The sequence below is a fragment of the Scardinius erythrophthalmus genome (assembly GCF_964197995.2).
Source record: "Scardinius erythrophthalmus genome assembly, chromosome: 10".
Taxonomy (NCBI): domain Eukaryota; kingdom Metazoa; phylum Chordata; class Actinopteri; order Cypriniformes; family Leuciscidae; genus Scardinius; species Scardinius erythrophthalmus.
Genome location: NC_138230.1, coordinates 37,097,617 through 37,118,017, shown reverse-complemented (window position 1 = coordinate 37,118,017; position 20,401 = coordinate 37,097,617). Strand labels below are relative to the sequence as shown.

The following is a 20,401-nucleotide window of genomic DNA, read 5'->3' as shown; positions in this document are numbered from 1 at the left end:
AATACACCAACTTTTGCACGATATTCAAATTTTTCGAGTTTCACCTGTATATATATATATATATATAAAATAAGAAACTACTGGTTTTGAAACAACTTTTCCTTATTTCAGTACCTTTATCTAAATTTTTACCTTTATCTCTTAATTTATGTTTATACATTATATTATATATTTGCCATTACTTTTTAAGAAAGTCCCCATATTTTGGGGTCCTCAGTATCCAAAAGTTTTTTAAAACACCTAATTTAAATGAGGACATCCCAGACCGCATTGTAGACTTTTATATACAGCTAATTATAAACCTAATTATAATGTTAGCCTACCCCGCCATAACCTTAAAATATTTATAATTTTACCTTTGAGAACATTCCCAAGGGGAGCTTCTAGGGACAATCTTGTCCCCAAAGTACAGCTAAGTAAACATACATGCACATTTTTCCTATTCAAAAAAACCCTGGACACACAAAACAAGCAAAGACAAGAAAAGAGACCCTTGATGCTTAAAGATAGATGTCCTATGTGCACAAATTTGTGTCCATGTGTTATTTTTGTATTGCAATATTCCCACTGGCCTCATGCACCTGTGTTCTGGGGGACAGATGCGAGAGAAAGACACATTCAGCCTGATGTAACTGTGAACAAGTCTATACTGGATTGTGCAGTAGCGTCGGTATTCCCATGTCCTCCAGGAGCAGCCAACGCATCAGGATAAGTCAAACACAATGCAGGCAAAGAGTGAGAAAAAGCCAACACGTTCAATGCACCGCTGAGGCAGAGGGGACATATGCATCTATTTATAGCAAAGGTTTTAATGAACCTTTAAACTGAAGCAGACACGAACAGGCACAAAGCACAACACAATGGCCAATGCAAGCACACAAACTGATCCGCACAGATTTAGGACTGCCCATGAGGTCCGATCCATGAAAGGAGGATTGGATGACTTGTGCTTGGATCATCTCCTTAGGGAATGCAATTAGTTCGGCTGAGCCAGCCGATTGTGCTTGTGTTGCCTGGATGTTTAATCAGTGATCAAACAAGCAGAAACTTCATTACACACACACACACACACACACACACACACACACACACACACACACACACACACACACACACACACACACACACACACACACACACACACCTGAATAGTGCCCCATTACTGAAGCTGCTGGAGTGTGTCCAACAGGTCACTAATGGAGCACCTTGGTGTAAAAGAGGACAGAGCATGTACAGTAGTGAAACCATATGGTGACCTGCTTAAAACACTCGCTTTCTCGCTTCATTTTCACACATTTAGAGAGAGAGAGAGAGAGAGAGAGAGAGAGAGAGAGAGAGAGAGAGAGAGAGAGAGAGAGAGAGAGAGAGAGAGAGAGAGAGAGAGAGAGAGAGAGAGAGAGAGAGAGAGAGAGAGAGAGAGAGAGAGAGAGAGAGAGAAGAACCTTCTGACGCAAGTGAGATAGTCACACAAACCACAATATCTGTGCAAACATTTGCTTTTAATTACTGCTGTACGCTGGATGGGATGCAGGCAAAGGATTAAATACTTTCAGAAATTCAGATATAGGGAATGTTTTTATGATCACATTTAACTTACATACATTAAAACGATTTTAATTATCATTTATTTTCCTTAGTTTACATGTGTAATAATTGACAAACTTATAAAAGCTATAGAAACGTGACAAATTTAGGCAATTTTCTGAACAAAGTCCATAAGACTCAAACTATTAACATATAGAAAATACAGTTTTATAAGAAATACAATTTTTTCCTTAATTTAAATAAGAATAGTTACATAGTAAATATATGTGGTCATGTTATTTACAATGTAAATATTTCTTATTTAAATTAAGTAAATGTCAAAAATACATATTATAAATGCACTTAATTTTTCATATATAAATATGCATTTCTTAAAAAATATGTTTTATATATAATAAAGCAGATTTGAGCTTTTTTTCCTACGACAGACAGACAGACAGATAGATAGATAGATAGAGAGATAGAGAGATTGATAGATGTATAGGATGCCCTCAACCCCTCATAGACAACTACTGTAAATGCACAGCAATTTATGTACACAAAAACCCACAAAACGCACACAATCCTACTAAAAGTGCGAGGCCTGACAAATGGGTTTAATTCCTCATCGGGGGCCCAAGTCATCTAATCTTTTACCACATAAAAAGGGGATTGGGTCTTAATCTGTAAAACAGCATACTGGTGTGTGATTCATGCGGGAGTGTGAACAGCCCTTAATCCACTTATTGATAGACACTCAGGCAAAACACTGACAGCCTCCTGCAATGTGTCCGATATCAAGCAGCAGACAGGACAGGTGCTAAATTACTTCACTGGAACAAGCTGAGATAAAAAACCAGAGCATTCATGCACAAAACACACACACACAAATCAACATCTCATTGTTTATCCCTAGTATTAAAGGAAGGATTTCCATATATGCAATTAGAGTGAAGCACTTCTGCTTTGAGATGAATATTATTAATCCTCTGTGACACCAGCAGTCAACCCAAGTCTCCAAGAAAAGGCCAGCAAGTGAGGTTCTAGATCCACACCTCCTAATTTGTGTGACACAACAGATGCACCTTCTCCTGAAATGTCACATCACACACACAGGGCAGGCAGCTATCCTGCGATATGGCACCGCTGAGGGTAGAGAGCGTGACACTGCTATGCTAATCAGGCTTCCAGTGCCCTCCTCAGGCAGGATGCTGATGGGATCAGTGTCTGTTCATCATCTCCATCCAGAGGAAAAGATAAAAGGATTTACACCTTGCACAACTCTTCCTAAAGCTCCTTAGCTCTCCAAAGGCAAGAGCACAATGCTGTTTGGTCATTCAGATACAGAGCGTTACTGCTTATTTATTTATAGTATTTACTTACTTAATTATAAATAAATATGCAGATTTTGAGACCTAAGACAACTTTGCCTGACATTAATTTTAAAAATAAAATATATATATATTTTTTTATTAATCTGAGTCTTTCACTAGAACGTTCTTAAAGGGATCCTGTGCCCTTTTTTTGTACATTTTCAACTTTCTTAAGTGTGTAATGTTGCAAAGTTACAAGTCACAAAGTCCACTCAAAAAGGGAGTTATTCTCTATATCAGTGCGCACTGTTTCGGAACTCCTTGAAACGCCTCGATTGTAGTCTTGAGTTTTCTTCCGGGAATGTACACGACACAATATTTCCACCCAAGGCAAATGCAAAAAAGGCCTGGTTGCATTGCGTTAGTAGAAACTTGAAATTAGTGAAACTCGTGATTTTGGTAAGGGACGTGACATTTCCGAAACACGCTCGAAGCGGTTGACCAATCACAACACAGTGGTCCAGCTGACGAATCAGAAGGAGGGGCTTCATAGAGACAGGAACTAAACAGAGCATAATACTGACAGAATGGTGCATTGCAGTACAGTTAAAGGTTAACAATAGAGAGTTTATTATTCTTAACATATATACACACCATAAGAGTGACAGCAGAATGAGGATGAATATTTGCATAGACTTGCTTTTATAAATTCTTTTATTCATTATAATCATTCCATGAGTGTATATGTGGTTGGTGATATGAATGCTGATCTTTCAGACAGAAGTTCAGTTTTTGCTAAACATATGTTACAGTTCTGTGAAGACAATAACCTTATATTATCCAGCCAATTGTTGTTACCTGCAGATAGCTATTCTTACATAAGTGAAGCCTGGCATACAACATCATGGCTTGATCATTGCATTAGCACTGCAGATGCTCATGCTTGTTTGCGATCAATGAAAATCTTGTATGAAACGTCCATGTCTGATCATGCACCGTCTGTTATGTTGCTTGATGTTGACAGTCTTCCTGAGATGACCAATGTGGGTAATAGTGCTTGTAAAGCTAAACTGGATTGGGCTAAGCTCAAAAATGAGGATGTTTTGTTATATTGTAGGAAAACAGATGTACTTCTGAGTAGTGGATATTTGCCAAAAAGTGCAATTATGTGCTCTAATGTAAATTGTAATGACAATGCTCATTGTGAAGCTTTATGTGCAATGTATGATTGTATTGTGGATGCTATGTACATGCACATAAGGCGGAAGCCAAGGAGGCATTTAAAGCTTGGGTTCTGGCTGGTAGACCCAGACAGGGGCCTGTCCTGGACCTCAAAAAGATTACTAATGCTAGGTATAAATATGCAGTTCGTTATGTTTGCAAACACGAGCAAGTCATGAGAGCAGACTCCTTGCTGAAAAGCTACTTTGTAATAATACCACTGACTTTTGGAGGGAGGTAAGAGCTCTAAACAAGGTTAATACTCTGTTACCATGCACTAGAGGGAGTCTCTGGAGCCGATAATATAGCGGAGTTGTGGAGGCAACACTACTCAGCTTTATTTAATTGCGTCAATAGTGATCCTTATAAAGTGGGAAACATTGCCAAAAGAGAAATACTGGAAATCACAACTCATGAGGTTCATCAAGCAATTTCTCAGTTATCTGATAATAAAGCAAGTGGCTCAGATCAAATCATAGCAGAGCACCTTAAATATGCAAGCCCAAAGGTTGCAACCCTTCTTGCCTTTTGCTTTAATGGCTTTATGACCCATGGAATGTTACCAGACTCAATGTTGGCCGTTACTCTTGTGCCTGTCATTAAAGACAAAGTTGGCAAGGTTGGAAGCGTGGAGAATTATAGGCCAATCGCACTAGCCAGTGTGTTATCTAAAGTTTTAGAGAGGATTTTATTACATCGCTTAAATGAGTATATTGATACCACAGACAACCAGTTTGGCTTTAAGGCTAAACATGGTACTGATTTGTGTATCTATGCCTTGAAAGAAGTAGTTGAAGTGTATAGGAGGCAAAACTCCTCTGTTCTAATTGGTTTTATAGATGCCTCTAAAGCTTTTGACAGAGTCAATCACCGGAAGTTGTTTCTGAAACTAAAACTAAGGGGCGTACCTGACAGCATGATAAGAATCCTGGCATACTGGTATGCCAACCAGAGTATGCAGGTCAGATGGGGTAATAGAGTCTCCGCTCCGTTTAGTGTGGGTAATGGAGTGCGACAAGGGGGGTTACTCTCCCCAGCTCTTTTCAACCTGTATATGAATGACTTATCAGAACAACTAAGAGACGGCAAAACCGGTTGTATGATTGGTAACGCTCTAATAAATCATTTTATGTATGCCGATGATCTGGCTATTGTTTCTCCTAGCAGTGCTGGATTTCAACAGTTGCTGAATATATGTTCTGATTATGGGCTCAAATATGATGTGCAGTATAATGCTAAGAAGAGTGTTGTCATGATATGCAGAACAAAAGGGGATAAAGACCTCAACTTTCCAGTTTTTTATCTGTCAGGCAAAGTGCTAGGTGTTTGTAATAAAACAAAATATATGACACTGCCTGTACATGTCATCATCATCAGACAATTGATCTGTGAGGAAGTGCCCCAGGTATTTTGTTTTTGGGGCACATAGAATTTTCTTGCTAACATGTTAGCTTGAGCATAAAGCATATAGAATTTTCTTGCTAACATGTTAGCAAGAAAATTCTATGTGTTCAGACAATGTTAAGATAAGGCTCTTTCAGGCCTACTGTACTCCACTCTACACTGCCCCATTATGGGTCAAGTTTAAAAAGACAACCATACATAAGCTTCAGGTAGCCTATAATGACTGTATGCGGATATTGCTTAAAAAACCTAGGTGGTGTAGTGCAAGTGAATTGTTTTGTAAGGCAAGAGTCAACACTTTTCAGGCTTTTTGAGAAATCTGAGGTACAAATTTACTGGTCGACTGGATGGCTCTCAGAATGGTATTATTAAGTTACTGGCAAATCCTAGTAAAAGTGTTGTGTGATACCAGTCACATCTGTGGAAGCACTGGTATAACTGTCTTTTATAATTGGTAATTGTTTTTTGTGGGGTCTTTTTTTTTTTTTTTTTTCTCTGAGTGTCTGTAATGTTGTATGATTTTCTAATGGACCCTGAGTCTGTCAATAAAGTTGAACTGAACTGAACTGGGAAAAGAGGTTCTGAAATAATGTATATATACCCTATGAGGTAACACTTTATTTTACAGTGCCCTTGATACAGAGTAATTACTTAATTAATTACTTAGTAATAGACTTTGTAATAACATGTAACAAAATGTACTTAACATGTAACTAAGTTATGGAACAGCCTATACTTACAGATTGTAATTACGCACATGTAATAGGCAGCTACTGTTACACATGTGTAACAAGCCGAGTCTGTTACATACGTGTTACGGACTTGGTACACTGTAATTAGAAAGTACTTAGTATAACACAATGTAACAACAAGTACTTAAATATGTTAGACTACTAAGGTCTGCAGTTACACATGGTAAATGTGTATGTTCTGTAGCATTACTTGTAACATAAAATAAAGTGTATCAATATTGTACTTAAGTGCACTTCCTGTGTATCTACATATGTTATCCATCTGAATTAACCCACTAGTTCATAGCTTAAATACATGCATTAGCTTCCTAATTACATTGCAATTACAAAATATTACACAGGTATAAGCTATGTAAAATAAAGTGTATCAAGAATGTACTTAAGTGTACTTTGTGCATACATACCTTATCCATCTCTGCCTTACATTGATTTAACTCACTAGTTTACAGCTTAAATGCATGCAGTAGCTTCCTAATTACATTGCAATTACATTGCAATTACACAGGTATAAGCTACGTAAAATAAAGTGCATCAAGAATGTACTTAAGTGTACTTTGTGTATACATACCTTATACATCTCTGCCTTAGTTTGATTTAACTTACTAGTTCACAGCTTAAATGCATGCAGTAGTTTTCTAATTACATTGTAATTACATAATATTACACAGGTATAAGCTATGTAAAATAAAGTGTATCAAGAATGTACCTAAGTGTACTTCATATGTATCTATAAACCTTATCCAACTCGGCTTGCTACACATGTGTAACAGTAGCTGCCTATTACATGTGTGTAATTACAATCTGTAAGTACATGCTGTTCCATAACTTAGTTACATGTTAAGTACATTTTGTTACATGTTATTACAACGTCTATTACTAAGTACCTAATTAAGTAATTACTCTGTATCAAGGGCACCGTAAAATAAAGTGTTACCGTATTTTTGACACACCTGGAATGCATTTATTTTGTTTGCTACATATTTCCTTTTCCAAATATTGTAAAAACACAGTTTAGACCTTGATCAATAATTTACAGCCGTGTCCCTGCATTTATCCGATATTTGTTTTATCCGGCAAAATCAAAGTTAGCCTTCAACTTCAACATCCTCTTTATATAATTCACCTGCTATTTTCCATGTCACAAGCATGGTATGTCAGCTTCGTCTCATAAACTGTAAAGAACTTGTTCATTTATGATAACTTCCCTGAGTCCTATAGTAAGCTAGCATCCTATATAGCTAGCATCACAGATAGATTGGCGAATGTGATATATTGGTATGAACTGACAAAAAAAGAAAGATTAATTCATTTCAGCTTGAAAATGTGGGCCTTTTCCCCCACACGTTTCTATCCGCAACACAAAACTGCAGTGCCAGCGTTATAGTTCTCAGAGCAGCAGGATTTGCTAGCACTAGCAGTACCACTGATCCATGGCTAGGTGGATCTGTAATGATGATCTAGGTTTTAGATCTATCATCACCTGAGGAATACTTTGAACTCTGACAGCACACGGTTACTATGGAGCACTCGTGTGAGAAAGAGATGCTAATGTCTCTCTGCCCCTGGAGGGTTTCAGCTACATGTCCCATTGGAGGAGGGAGTTTCCAGAGGTTTACAATAAACACACAAACACACACGACACGATTCCTGAACAGGTTATGTATAAATGTCTCAACCAATCAATTCAATCTACGTCTAGCTCAGTCATTGAAATGAGATCGACACTCAATTCCACAGGGAAATCTTACTGGGTCTATTCATATGAAATACAAAGAGAAAGAAAATGATACACACCCACACTCAAACAGAAAACAATAGGGCTTATATTTCTTTTAAGCACTCTTCCAAAACGTGGTGGGCAGGTAAAGCTGGTTATGTGGAACAATTTAATATCTCTATATCTCTACAATACTTGATTTTCCCAATGAGAAGGCATCAGTTAAAGGAATATACCAGGTTGCTTCAATACAATTTGGCATATAATGTTGAATACCAGAAAAATAATTTAGACATGTACCTTTGTTTTCTTTAAAAAAAATTACCTGTGGAATTAAAAGCATAAATGTGAAACTTTTAAAATATTTTTCTGTTAAAACTTGAAAGATGTTCTTGATATATTTTACGGCTGTTTTAGGGTTTTAGATGTTAAGTTGTCATGGCTTTTTTCACATTAAAATCATGTTAACATTCATATTGTCAATGTCTTGTGGCTATACTATTAAAATCAGAGAGTATTTTAACATTTACGGATTGGATCTATTAATTTCCATTGTGCTAAATTCACTACATTTTAATTTAGTCAGTCCAAAAATAAGGACATAAAACATAATATCTACTCTCAACAAACATTGATAACATTTTAGTTTGAAGGCTGAGCCACAATATCATGATTCAAGACACATTCAGAAAGAGGGCAGGTTATTTTTCTCAACATACCTCAGAAAAGCGCTGGACATCCTGGGTCAAGGTTCCCACTCTGCTCCAGTTGTAAAAGTTGAGAAACTTCACCACAGCGGGGTTCACGGCATTGTCTGACGGGACTGTCCTGAAGAAATTTGGATACTTTTTCCTGTCTGCCAGGACAGGAGTTGTGGCCGCAAAAGAAAGCTGAAAAAGAAGAAGGCTGAGTTTAGCCAAAGTCTCATTAAGATAAACCTGTTCCTTCTTTTTCAGTGTCAATTGTCTACAGTATGTAGGTGACAGTTATAACCTATAAGTATAGCTCTTATCTGCTTGAAAGACCAACATCTATAAAACTAAACTAAAGACAAAGGTGTGCAACATCACAGGATATTGTGAAGTCTTATTAAAATGTAATATTTGTAATTAAAATGTAATATTAATGTAATTCTTGTTAAAGGGTTAATAGTTCACGCAAAAATGAAAATTTTGTCATCATTTACTCACCCTCAAGTTGTTCCAAACCTGTATGAAATTCTTTATTCTGTTGAACACAAAAGAAGGTATTTTGAAGGATGTCGGTATCCAAACAGTTGATGTACTCCATTGATATACTGATATATGGAAGTCAATGGGGTCCATCAACTGTTTGGTTACCCATATTCTTCAAAATATCTTCAAAATAAGAAAGAAATTCATACAGGTTTGGAACAACTTGGGGGTGAGTAAATGATGACAGTTTTCATTTTGGGGTAACTATCCCTTTAAATGTCATACAGCACTGTGGCGTATTTGGACTGAGATTGTGTTCACATTCAACTTTCAGCAGCATGTTGGATCGAAGGCAAATGGTCGGCCCATAGCCAGTGTGCCAGGACTCCAGGAGTCCACATTGTAGGTGTGAATGAATCAACACACTAAACACGTCTCTATAAAAAGACAGCTCTCACACCTTTGGTGAGTGCCCGTGATGACTGGAGCCATGAACGTTTGCACTGCTGATGGTCAAACTCAGCATATCAGCTTGCGGATGTAAGTGTGTATTAAGATGCATTATCGAGCATTACATTTTGTGTATGCACTCCATAGGGTTCAACAATAAGAATTCGGGCCAGTAGTTCAGATTTTTACTTGCACTGCCAACATTTACACCGACCCCAGCACAAAAATATAATATTAATATATAATATTACTGTACATATTTTATTTTTGGTAAAATTTAAACAAAGTATCAGACAAATGTATTAATAATTTAAATTTAAAAAAATTACTTTAAAAATAAAACAAATTGAAAAAAATAAATAAATCATATTTACATTTGTAAATAGCTATAATTTGTTTTAATAATAGCTGGGACTTTTACAGCTTTTAATGTAACTCTGTGACAGTTCTAAACTTATTTTTCTGGGAAATGATGGCAGAAGGTGCAGAATGATATTGATTGTTATTGGATTTTTAACTCATTTTAACTGACGTTTCGCAGATAAACCAATTTCGACAAAAACCTTTTACCTTGGTGACGTGCATAATTCACAAAAACGTTCAAAACGTGACAGAAAACCAAATGTTTACGTATTCAAGGCATATTATCATGTACATGATCAGCAAATCACTGTAAGGTAAGAACATGCGAGCAAGTGAATGGCCTGTAACTCTCTCTTACACTGCTTCATTGTTGATTTCCGCTCCATCTAGCTCTCCTCGGCCTCAATATTAATATGATTATTTTAAAACGCTTCTATGTACTGTTCAAGTATTGCGTGCTAAGCATGTTTAAATCTTTTGAGCTTTCAAAAAGGGGACTGTTTAAAAAAGGCTTCACACGTTTGAAGACTTTTTTGCTCAAAACATGCCCTCTTTAATGTTGTCAAACACCAGGCAGAGCATTTTAAGCCTCAGCTGGAGCGAAAAACAAGCCCAGAACGTCATGGTATGATTTTTTATGCCAGTGCTCCCGTCAGTAGATTAACAAATGTTCCTCTGGTTATAATACATCCTGAGGGTTGTTAGTCTCTCAGAGATAAACATATGGAAATGCTCTCAGTTCAAATAGCAAAAGCCGTCTTATACTTGTTAAAGGAGCACACTCTTTGCTTACAGTCATAAAATGTCTGTCGGCTACGTGGCTGCACATTCAATTCGATGAAATTTTCATCGCAAGGCAAAAAAAATCCAAGTTGAATAGTGAAAGGGAATGTAATCATTCAAAAGCTAGATGTTGATGTTTTGTGAAAATGTATATGGATGGCTTGTTGAATTTGCAGGTGATTTAAGCAGCAATTTACACATAGTACTAACATAGTAAACTGCATTTCAATACCACAAGGAAGCACTTCAGTATAAAAATGTGACAAGTTCTATTCAATTCTTGTCTACATCAGGGTTTTACCTGTAAATGAACTCGGAATAGCCTTGCTTGGGATTGGATCAACTAAATTACTTTTCCTGTGAATAGAATTGAGGGTGAAATGGAATTGACTTTTGCTCTGGAGTGTGCGGTGGCCGTGACCCTTGACCTCTGGCGAGCTGTGTGAACAGTGTCTCATCTCCTCTCATTTGTAGCCTCTCTGGTGAATGAAGTGGTGACGTAATCACATGAACACTGTGCTGAATGGAACATGGTCTGAATACAGCCTGTTAGGTCTACTTTCTGATACAAGGAAGAGATTCCAGCTCCGTTCCAGTCAAGTCAAAATGATTTGTATAGCGCTCTTCATAATACACATTGTTTCAAAGCAATTCTACAGAAAATCATGATGCATCGTCATGCATTTAGGAGATTATAGCTAGTTCACATTTTACAATACACAGTAAAGCAGTTGAGATTTGCTAGATAGTGTTGCCCTATGCAAGTATAATGTATGTATGCGGATAAAGTTATATACTTATATATCTATGTTTACCGTATATATACAGCTGGGCGATATATATAGTTCAATTTTGTGAAAAAATAAAAAATAAGGCAGTTGAGATTTGCTATATCTTTTTACGTGAGTGTAGTGTATATAATATATACATGTATGCATGTATGTATGTGGTTATATTGTATATAATTATAGTTGTATATAATATATAAGTATAATATATAACTAACTATTATGTTGTATGTATGTCAGCACCCTAACCATCATGAAACCTTACAAGTGACATGACTTAATCTCTTGAATTGCTTGATGTCATAAACACTTATCAATGTTTAAAGAGATAGTGCATCCATCTTGCCATCAAATATACCTTTTTCTATTCCAAAGAAGGAAAGTTTGGAACGACACGAGGGTGAGTAAATGATGACCGAATTTTCATTTTTAGGTAAACTGTGTTTCCACTGAACACAGAGGGATTCAGCAGACACTCGTTTTGCCTTAAAGTGAACGTATTTGACACATTTTCACAGTTGAACCTCTTTACGGATACAAGCTGAATTTGTCATGCAGTGAAGAAAAAAAACTGCCTCTTAATTCTTTCCCTCATCTCACAATAGTGCGCTGGTGTGTGCACACCCTGACAGCCAGAGAACTCGTGAATAACAACAGTCTAACATTTCAATGAATTCCATTAAACCCTGTTAGAAACATTTAGACCTGTGACTATTTAGACAAGGGAACAGACAGATTTGGGTAGGATTTATTTACAATGTTATATTATATTGGAAATGTGTGAACTAAAGCTATAGCTGACAGCAGACATCAGTGCTGACATAATCACACCACCTGCTCTGCATTTCACGAGGAAGGAGGGTGAGCAGAACATCCATTTTTCTTTTTAATATGGGTATGAGCAAATAAAAGGGGATTGTGATGGATTGAAGTAATCTAATATAATGATTTTGTGTCCTCTAAGAGAGTTATTGATGTTAATCAAGGTAGGGTTAATTGCAGTGCTGAAAAGATAAGACATTACGATTACGATAATGACACAGGTTAGTAGTCCGTGGTTGAAGAGAAGTGTGCATTAATTCAAAGATAGACACTATCTAGATTGGTCTGGTTTTGGCCTTTTCAGACCTGCCTAAAAAAAGCCATTTCCTAACTGACAATCTTGAAAGAAGAAGCCAATCTCAGGACAGTGATGTCACGCCTGTTGAACGTGAAAGAACATTCAATTAAAAGCACTTAAAGGGACAGTTACCTGAAAATTACAGTTCTGTTATCATTTAATCACCCTCATGTTGTTTCTTTAATCTGAGGAACACACAAGATATTATGAAAAAATGTCTGTATGTTTTTGTTGTTGTTTTTTGCCTGTACAATACAAATTAATCGTTTACATTGTTATTATGGGCCTCACTGACAATTGACAATTTAAACATTCTTCAAAATGATACATTATTCATTATTCAAATCATTATTCGGTGTTCCACAAGAAGAAAAAAACCTGTCCTTTTAGACCTTAGACAGCCCAAGTTCCTATTTGCATTCATCATATGAAAATGAACTTGTTCATTCTGCTAAATAACTTTTGTGTAACACAGAAGTTACATTTTTGGGTGAACTGTCCCTTTAAAAGTCATTTAAAAATCTGGGCTACACTGGGGTACACTGAAAGATTATGATTATGCTGAAAATTCAGCTTTGCCATCACAGGAATACATTTCATTAAAAAAAAAATATTCAAATTAAAACAAGTTATTATAAATTGTAATAATTTTTCACAATATTGATCACATATACAAGTAATTTTGATCAAATTAATGTAGCCTTAGAGAGCATAAGAGGCTTAACTCTTTTATTTTTTACATAAAATCTTAGATACCCCAAAATTTGAATGGCAGTTTTGGTTTTCACAGTTATTGTGTGTAAAATCTGTGATAAAATGTGATTTATCAAATTTTTTGACAAGGAGAAAAACCAAATGAAAGCCTGTTCTCTATATATTTTATATACATCTCTATGCACTGCTTAACCCAAAGTGAACAAAATGTGAATTCGAATGTACTGCTTCAAACAAAAAGATCAACCTCTCTTCACAAATGAGAGATCAAAGAGTTGACTATCTAACAAACCTAAGAAGCAATTTGTTCTTTTGCAGCATATTAGCAGATTTACAGCCTCTATCAGAGTTTAATCCTGCTTTCACATCAATGGCCAACTCCAGAATAAGAGTCGTGCCACATCACCCCGTCACTCATCTCAGCTCAATGAAGTGCTTGTTGTTCAAAACACACAGATTAGTGCAGCCAATTAAGGATTTTTATCATGCTAGTGCCACTAAATCCAGATGCACCTACGGGATTCGCTGAGCATTAAGGGGTCTCTTGGAGGTTGCTCTAATCTTTGTTTAGCGCAGACTAGCCTACATGCTGAATGCTCCATTCTCACAAGGGAAAAGTCAGAGCGTAACACACTCACATACAACCATGTTCTCTCAACTGAAAAAAAAAAAAAAATAGATGAGGGAGTTTTCCATTGTATTTTGCTTTTAAAATCTCTTTTAGGATAATAAATAAACCTAAAATCTTCATATTCGAAAGAAACCGATGAGTCACAGGAAAATATTGCCCCCAAATGGTGTAGTTTCAGCATCCACCAACAGGGGCAAACTAAACCTTGACTCCATGGCAAAATTAATGACTTGCTGGGTCCAAAATCGCATATTGTACAGCAGGTACTGCATTTGTAGAAAAGTAGTTTTGACTGTTAAAAAAGTATGTCCTATAGACTTTATATAGAATTTTGTCTTTGAACTTCCATTTTTGTGGAAGCTGTCTGTCTGTGAAGTGGATTTAGTTAAGAAAAGTTATCATGAACCTTGTAATGTTTTAAGCAAATGTCATGACATATGTCAGTAGACCTGGAAGATTTTAAAACGAGCGGTTCATTCATAAATATGTAAGATCTTACCTTCATGCTGTGGAAATACAAACCGGAAGACAGAACGCTTGATGAACGAGCGCAGCGCTGAAAAGGGGCGCAGCTACATAAGGCCTATATAGTATGAATGTGTGTATAATGAATGAAATTTGGATGTACTACTCTGCCATGTTGTCACTGTCATGTGTGTCAGTGTCACTGTCTCCTCTCCCGTGGGCCTCATGGGATAATAAAGTGTCCACTGAATGCGCACTTCAGAATCTCGGTGGAAGTAGCAAGTCAATCGGGTACTTTTCGCCTTTTCGAAAACTATGTATTCAGACATACAGTACTGCTCTGTTGGCATACTGTTTTTCATATACTACAAGTATTTGATTTTCGGCCACAGAAACTGTTTCTTGACAGGTTTCTTGAACCTGAACCTTCCACTGGCCAGACAAAAAGACAGTCCAGCCCCCAAACTCATGCCATTGGTTAAAACAACGCTGCTTTATTGTGCTAGCTGGGCCACTCAAAAACACAAAGCAATATTTTGATAGCGTCCCAGTGACTGGTTCTCAATACTCTAGTTGATGCTTCCTCATTTCTCATTCCCCCGTCCTCCAGCCCGTGACCCAGAAATCAATCGAAGTCCGGCATCATGAGAGATTTATCAATTCTCTAAATGCTGCGAGTAGCGAAGCTTAACGAGAACGGCATCTTGCATAGGAGTTTTATTGTACATTTTAAAATAAATATCTACCTATTTTTCATACTGAGCATTATTATGTTGTGATGACTAAATTTACTTGCAACTAGTGTGTTTTCATTTTTTTTTTTTTATAATATCAGCTAATAAGCTTGTTTTACCAGTATTTGTCAGAATTTAAATACTGGTACATCATTAAAAAAAAAGAAAAAGGTGCAACACTTATTACTCTATGAGCAACTTCACCAAAGCCACAATAAGTGAGATGGTCCTCAATGCAGAACATGAAATCCACGGGGAGGAGTCGGATCCAGATCCAACTCCTCCCACCTTACATACCTAAACCTACCAATCTCCACCCCCTGATCCCTAAACCCACCCCTAAACCTACCCATCTCCACCCCTAAACCTACCAATCTCCACCCCTTATACAAGATCCGACTCCTCCCCCCGGATCTTGTGTACTGCATTGAGGTGCTACTGCAATAAGTGGAGTAGCTACAGATATTTTCTTCTGTATAGAACACTGCAGTAATGACATAATTAGCATCACCCTGGTTCCCTAGACAACCCAATAGGATTTTTCCATTGCCTTTTGGATTATTGCAGAAAATAAGCTCTGGTTAGAGCCATAGCCTTGTGGACGGTGCTCTGACATACAGTATAGCACAGAATGGATGGACTTTTAACAATAAGATCAATAACATGTATTAAGAAAGTAGATAGATTGAATTGCCATTTCATGCTGACTTGAAAACTTGCATGATGTTTCGGCATATCGGTGCATCTCTAATTTTACAAATACATTAGCTTTAGTCTCTCCCGCCTCTCATTTCATCCCTGCACACTTGCATCTTAAGAGGGAAAAGCTAAGACACAAGGACAGGAAACAAGTGTGCACAATTAAGAAATGAGAAGCACCCAGTAACACTTTTCAGGAGACTCAACCCACGCATGGCTTGTACTTACAGCCGTCTCTGCATATTAATCATGGAAAGGAGAAAGAATGTTAACATTCAAAACATTACCTTTAAATAGTCTGAACTGCACCTTTAAAGCATCTCTCTCAATTCAAGCCAGCTGATCTGTGAACTCTATGTAGTGACATCTATTGCATTAGATTCCCTTCACTTCCTGTAGAGCACATGATCAGTCTGAGCGCTCGCTTTCTCTCCGTGAGAGAATAAGAAAGGACGTTATCACACAAAATTAGCCTCTCTCCTTCCCACACAGATCCTTTAACAGCAGGAGGCCTGGCATCTCCAGGTGATATCCAACCTAGAACGTCTTATGTAAACGCAAGTTCTCTTTACATCACAGTATATGAGAAGTGCGTAATTCACATTCACGTCAATGCACATCTAGTAAAATAAACGCATGCTTTTCCAAAACGATCAAACAACTTTTTTAATCACATCACAAAATACATTTCATTCAAACATACGCCTTCTGCAGCATTATACCTCGTCATGCTCATAAACACACAAGTCTAAGACAGGTGACATCCTATTGGTCTCCTAATCCTGCTCTCTCCTCTTCTCCCAACATTGTCTCTTCATCCTGTTGCTTGCGCTGCCACCGAGTTTTAATTGCCACCCCCTGCCAGAGGCAAAGCCGTGCCGACAACCCGCATCTTATTTCCATCAATCTCCCAGTGCCAGTGTTAATTAAAACTACACAGAGGAGCCACTGCCTGTCACACCTCTCAGCTCCACAGCCTGGGACTGGAAGGTCACAGTGCTCACCTAATAAGTCCAATAAAGGGGACTTGGGAATTTATACTCAGAAAAATAGCAGATGACTTTGATACTCTAGAGGTGAAAAGGATGAATGGAGTTTGAGAGGGAAGATATGTGGTAAAATCTCAAAAAGCCAACAAATGAATGTTCCATTTCAGTGCATGTTCGCACCATTTACCCTACAATTTTAGCAACCCAAAACAGTCAAATAAAACCCATGAATGCAATTAAAAGTAATAATAATAATAATAAAAAATTCTGTAACATTTTTTAAATGTTTTTGTAAGAAGTCTCTTCTGCCCGCTCACCACGGCCGCATTTAATTAACAAATATCAGTAAAAACAGTAATATTGTTTTCTATTCTATATATTTAGAATGTAATTTATTCCTGTGATGGCAAATCTGAATTTTCAGCATCATTACTCCAATCTTCAGTGTCATCAACATTTTTTTATATATTTTGTTTTCAGGATACTTTGAAGAATAAAAAGTTAAAATGAACATCATTTATTTGAAATGGAATTAATTTGGTACATAATGAATGTCTTTTCTGCCACTCTCGATCAATTTAATGTGTCCTTGCTGAATTAAAGTATTCATTTGAAAAATCAACCAAAAAAAAAAAAAAAACTTATTGACGTGAAACGTGAACATTTTTAACTTTTGAGACTAAGTGTAATAAATATTTACATTGCTTTAAAAATAATAACTATAATTCTACAACAGCGTTATCTGTAACTATTAACTGTTCTAGTCAAGTTTACTGTATTGTTAATTATCGTCTCATCTGTTTTTTTCTGAGGAGGCACCTTCTCAGACAAAACACTTGTGCATGGAAGAGAGCGAGTGAGACATAACAGAGGGAGATACTGAAGAAAAAAAAGAAATGGTGGGGCAGAAAATAAGGCATTTTGCATTCTGGGAGCGCAGCCTAACTGAGTGAGGTCTAGTGTAGCCGACTCTCTTGACACTCCGGCTGCCTGAGTCAATAGACAGCATTTCATTCTCATTAAGGGTTTCTAGCCAATTCTAGAGACTGTGGCCTTGCAGAATGAAATATTGACAACACTGCACAACATTGTTCCCAGCAACGCTGACATCGACTTGCAATGAGCTTAGCTTCGTTGCTCTTTGTAAGCTGACTGGAAATGGAAAAGATTAACAAAACGCAGCCGTGGTTGTCCACCTCACAGTCTCTTTAATTAATGGTAAATAATGTTTCCATTCACATGTTCATCCCTCCTGAAACACATGCTTTCCAATACAGTCTAACAGTCAGTTCTGGTATTGAAAATGACATTAATTTTCTCCACAGAGAAAACATATTGACCGGACCTACCAAGAACTCAGAGGTTGTTAAGCAACTAGACATGCCTCTGAAAAAGTCATTATGATTTTTACTTCATTGGGGGAAAAAAATGTTTATTAGGTAAATTCCTGGCGAAGTACTACCCAAAATTAACCAATTACCAAAAATCCTGAAGAGCAGCCAATAAGAGAGGTCTCTATTAAACACAAATAGCTCAAGAGAAACTTCTCAATCCCTTAAAGGTGACATATGATGCCCCTTTTCACAAAATGTAAAGCTTCAGCTTAAAATACCTCACAGATCGTTAATTATAGCTTGTCATATTTGCCCCTTTTTGAGTGTGAGCAAAACCATTGTTTTTGTGTGTGTCCCTTTAAATGCAGATGAGCTGCTGCTCCCCTCAGCAATAACAAAACACGCAAATCTCACTCATCCAAAATCTCAGAAATAACCAGTAGCGGGATAGAGGTTGCTTTTAGATGCACATGGATGTTTCTGAATGGTTAGTGGATACATTTGTGTAGTTGTTGTGGAGTTACATTGAAACATATCACCGACTTGCATGTACCGACATGTTTAACTTTTACACATTTCCCTGAGGTCTTTGTAAGACAGCTGTGACATTTTTTGGTCAAGTGTTCTGTGATCGCCTGTGCAGCCAATGACAGATCAGTTTGCATGCTTTGCTCGAACTTTTGCCATTGCATTAGAAATGTTAGGGTTAGGGGTTAGGGTTAGGGTTAGGTTAGGCATGTTGTCGCTTGCAAAACCAAATGGCGGCGCCGTGGGTGGAAACGTGCAGATTAAGGGTTGGTAATATTATAATAAGATCCCCTTCCTACGTCAGAAGGGGAATGATATCTGATTGGCTTATTTTTTGACATGCTTGCAGAGAAAGGCTTACTAAAACAAAGTTACTGGGTTGTCACTTTTCACGTTTTCTGGGTTGGTATCCACCGGGGACCTGATTATAGCACTTAAACATGGAAAAGGTCAGCTTTTCATGATATGTCCCCTTTGAAAGCACTGGCAATTACAATCAAACTATTCTCAAGCAAAGTTTTTTTTTCAAACTTTAATTTTTGAATATAAATAATTAACGACTAATGCTGCCTTCACATGCTTTTAGAAGTTTCTTACTTCCCACTTCTGAAGTCGTGATTGTGAGCGCTTTATTGTCAGAAAGAACAGGGACCATGGAGGACATCATGTTCATTCTTGCCTATTTTTGATGATATTTAGTCAATATCCAATGATCTGAGTAGTTGACAACCATATAAACATATACCCAAGCTATTGTAAAGATGCATCGCGCCATCTACAGCTTGCTGGCGATACTGGAATTTTGATCAAATAAATGCTGTTTCTGCTGTGTAAATATACAATATGCATCAAATGGTTATTTATCTACATAAATATACATGACAGTAAAGGCAAGAGAAAGCAATGTAGATGTTGTGGGGAAAATGAATAGTCACTACCGCAATAGTTCTCTCCTACTTCCTAACCCACACTGAATGGCCCTCATTTATCAAAAGTGCTTACACCAAATTTCCAGCGTACACCTGGCGTACACCCAAAACCACGGTGACTTTGAGATTTATCAATATGGACGTTGGCGTACGGCACGCTCAAATCCTACGCCAGCTCAGGAGGTGGTGTACGCACGTTTTGAGTGCGGGAATGCGCAGAAAAACAATTCCTAACACCACAAAACGCACTGACAAACTAAAAGATATAATATATTATGACCCACTGTAAAAAAACAACAACACAGTAATTATAAACTTCAGTGTTTATTTTTGTGCAACATGGACTTCAATGTTTAATTTGTGTGAATTTACCAAAGCATTTGAATTGTAGACATATGTATTCCTTAAGTTGCGAGCCTGTGCGCTTTACCTGACGTTTCAAGCCTTGTTTATACTTTCGCCTGGCCCCGCAGCGCGAGTCTCCGCGGACTGCGCGCGCACCTCCCCAAACGGACGAGGCGTTTATACTCGACGCGCTCGCCGTTGTACTATTCTTTGAAACGATGGTTAGGCCAGGGTTAGGCCCGGCAGGTGTGCACGGACTGGGTTTAGTAATGAAAGGCTTTCAATGACCAAAAAAATAATTCAGACTGACAAAATAATAAAAATGCCATTCTTCTTATTTTAAATAATAATAAAAATAATAACGAAATTATTCTTCTAAATAACAATAAGCGTCATTAATAATAAAAATCTAGAAATCAATTT

The 20,401-nt window shown here is 37.2% G+C and overlaps 1 protein-coding gene across 1 annotated transcript in view; it reads right to left on the bottom strand.

Annotated features, from left to right (window-relative positions):
• gabbr2 (gamma-aminobutyric acid (GABA) B receptor, 2) overlaps positions 1-20,401 on the bottom strand; it is a gene marked incomplete at its 5' end in the record, with an annotated part of 155,103 nt that overhangs the window by 69,019 nt on the left and 65,683 nt on the right. The window contains one exon of the mRNA XM_081376553.1: positions 8,651-8,821. Within this exon, the coding sequence (XP_081232679.1) occupies positions 8,651-8,821 (171 nt within the window). The remainder of the gene's footprint in view (positions 1-8,650; positions 8,822-20,401) is intronic.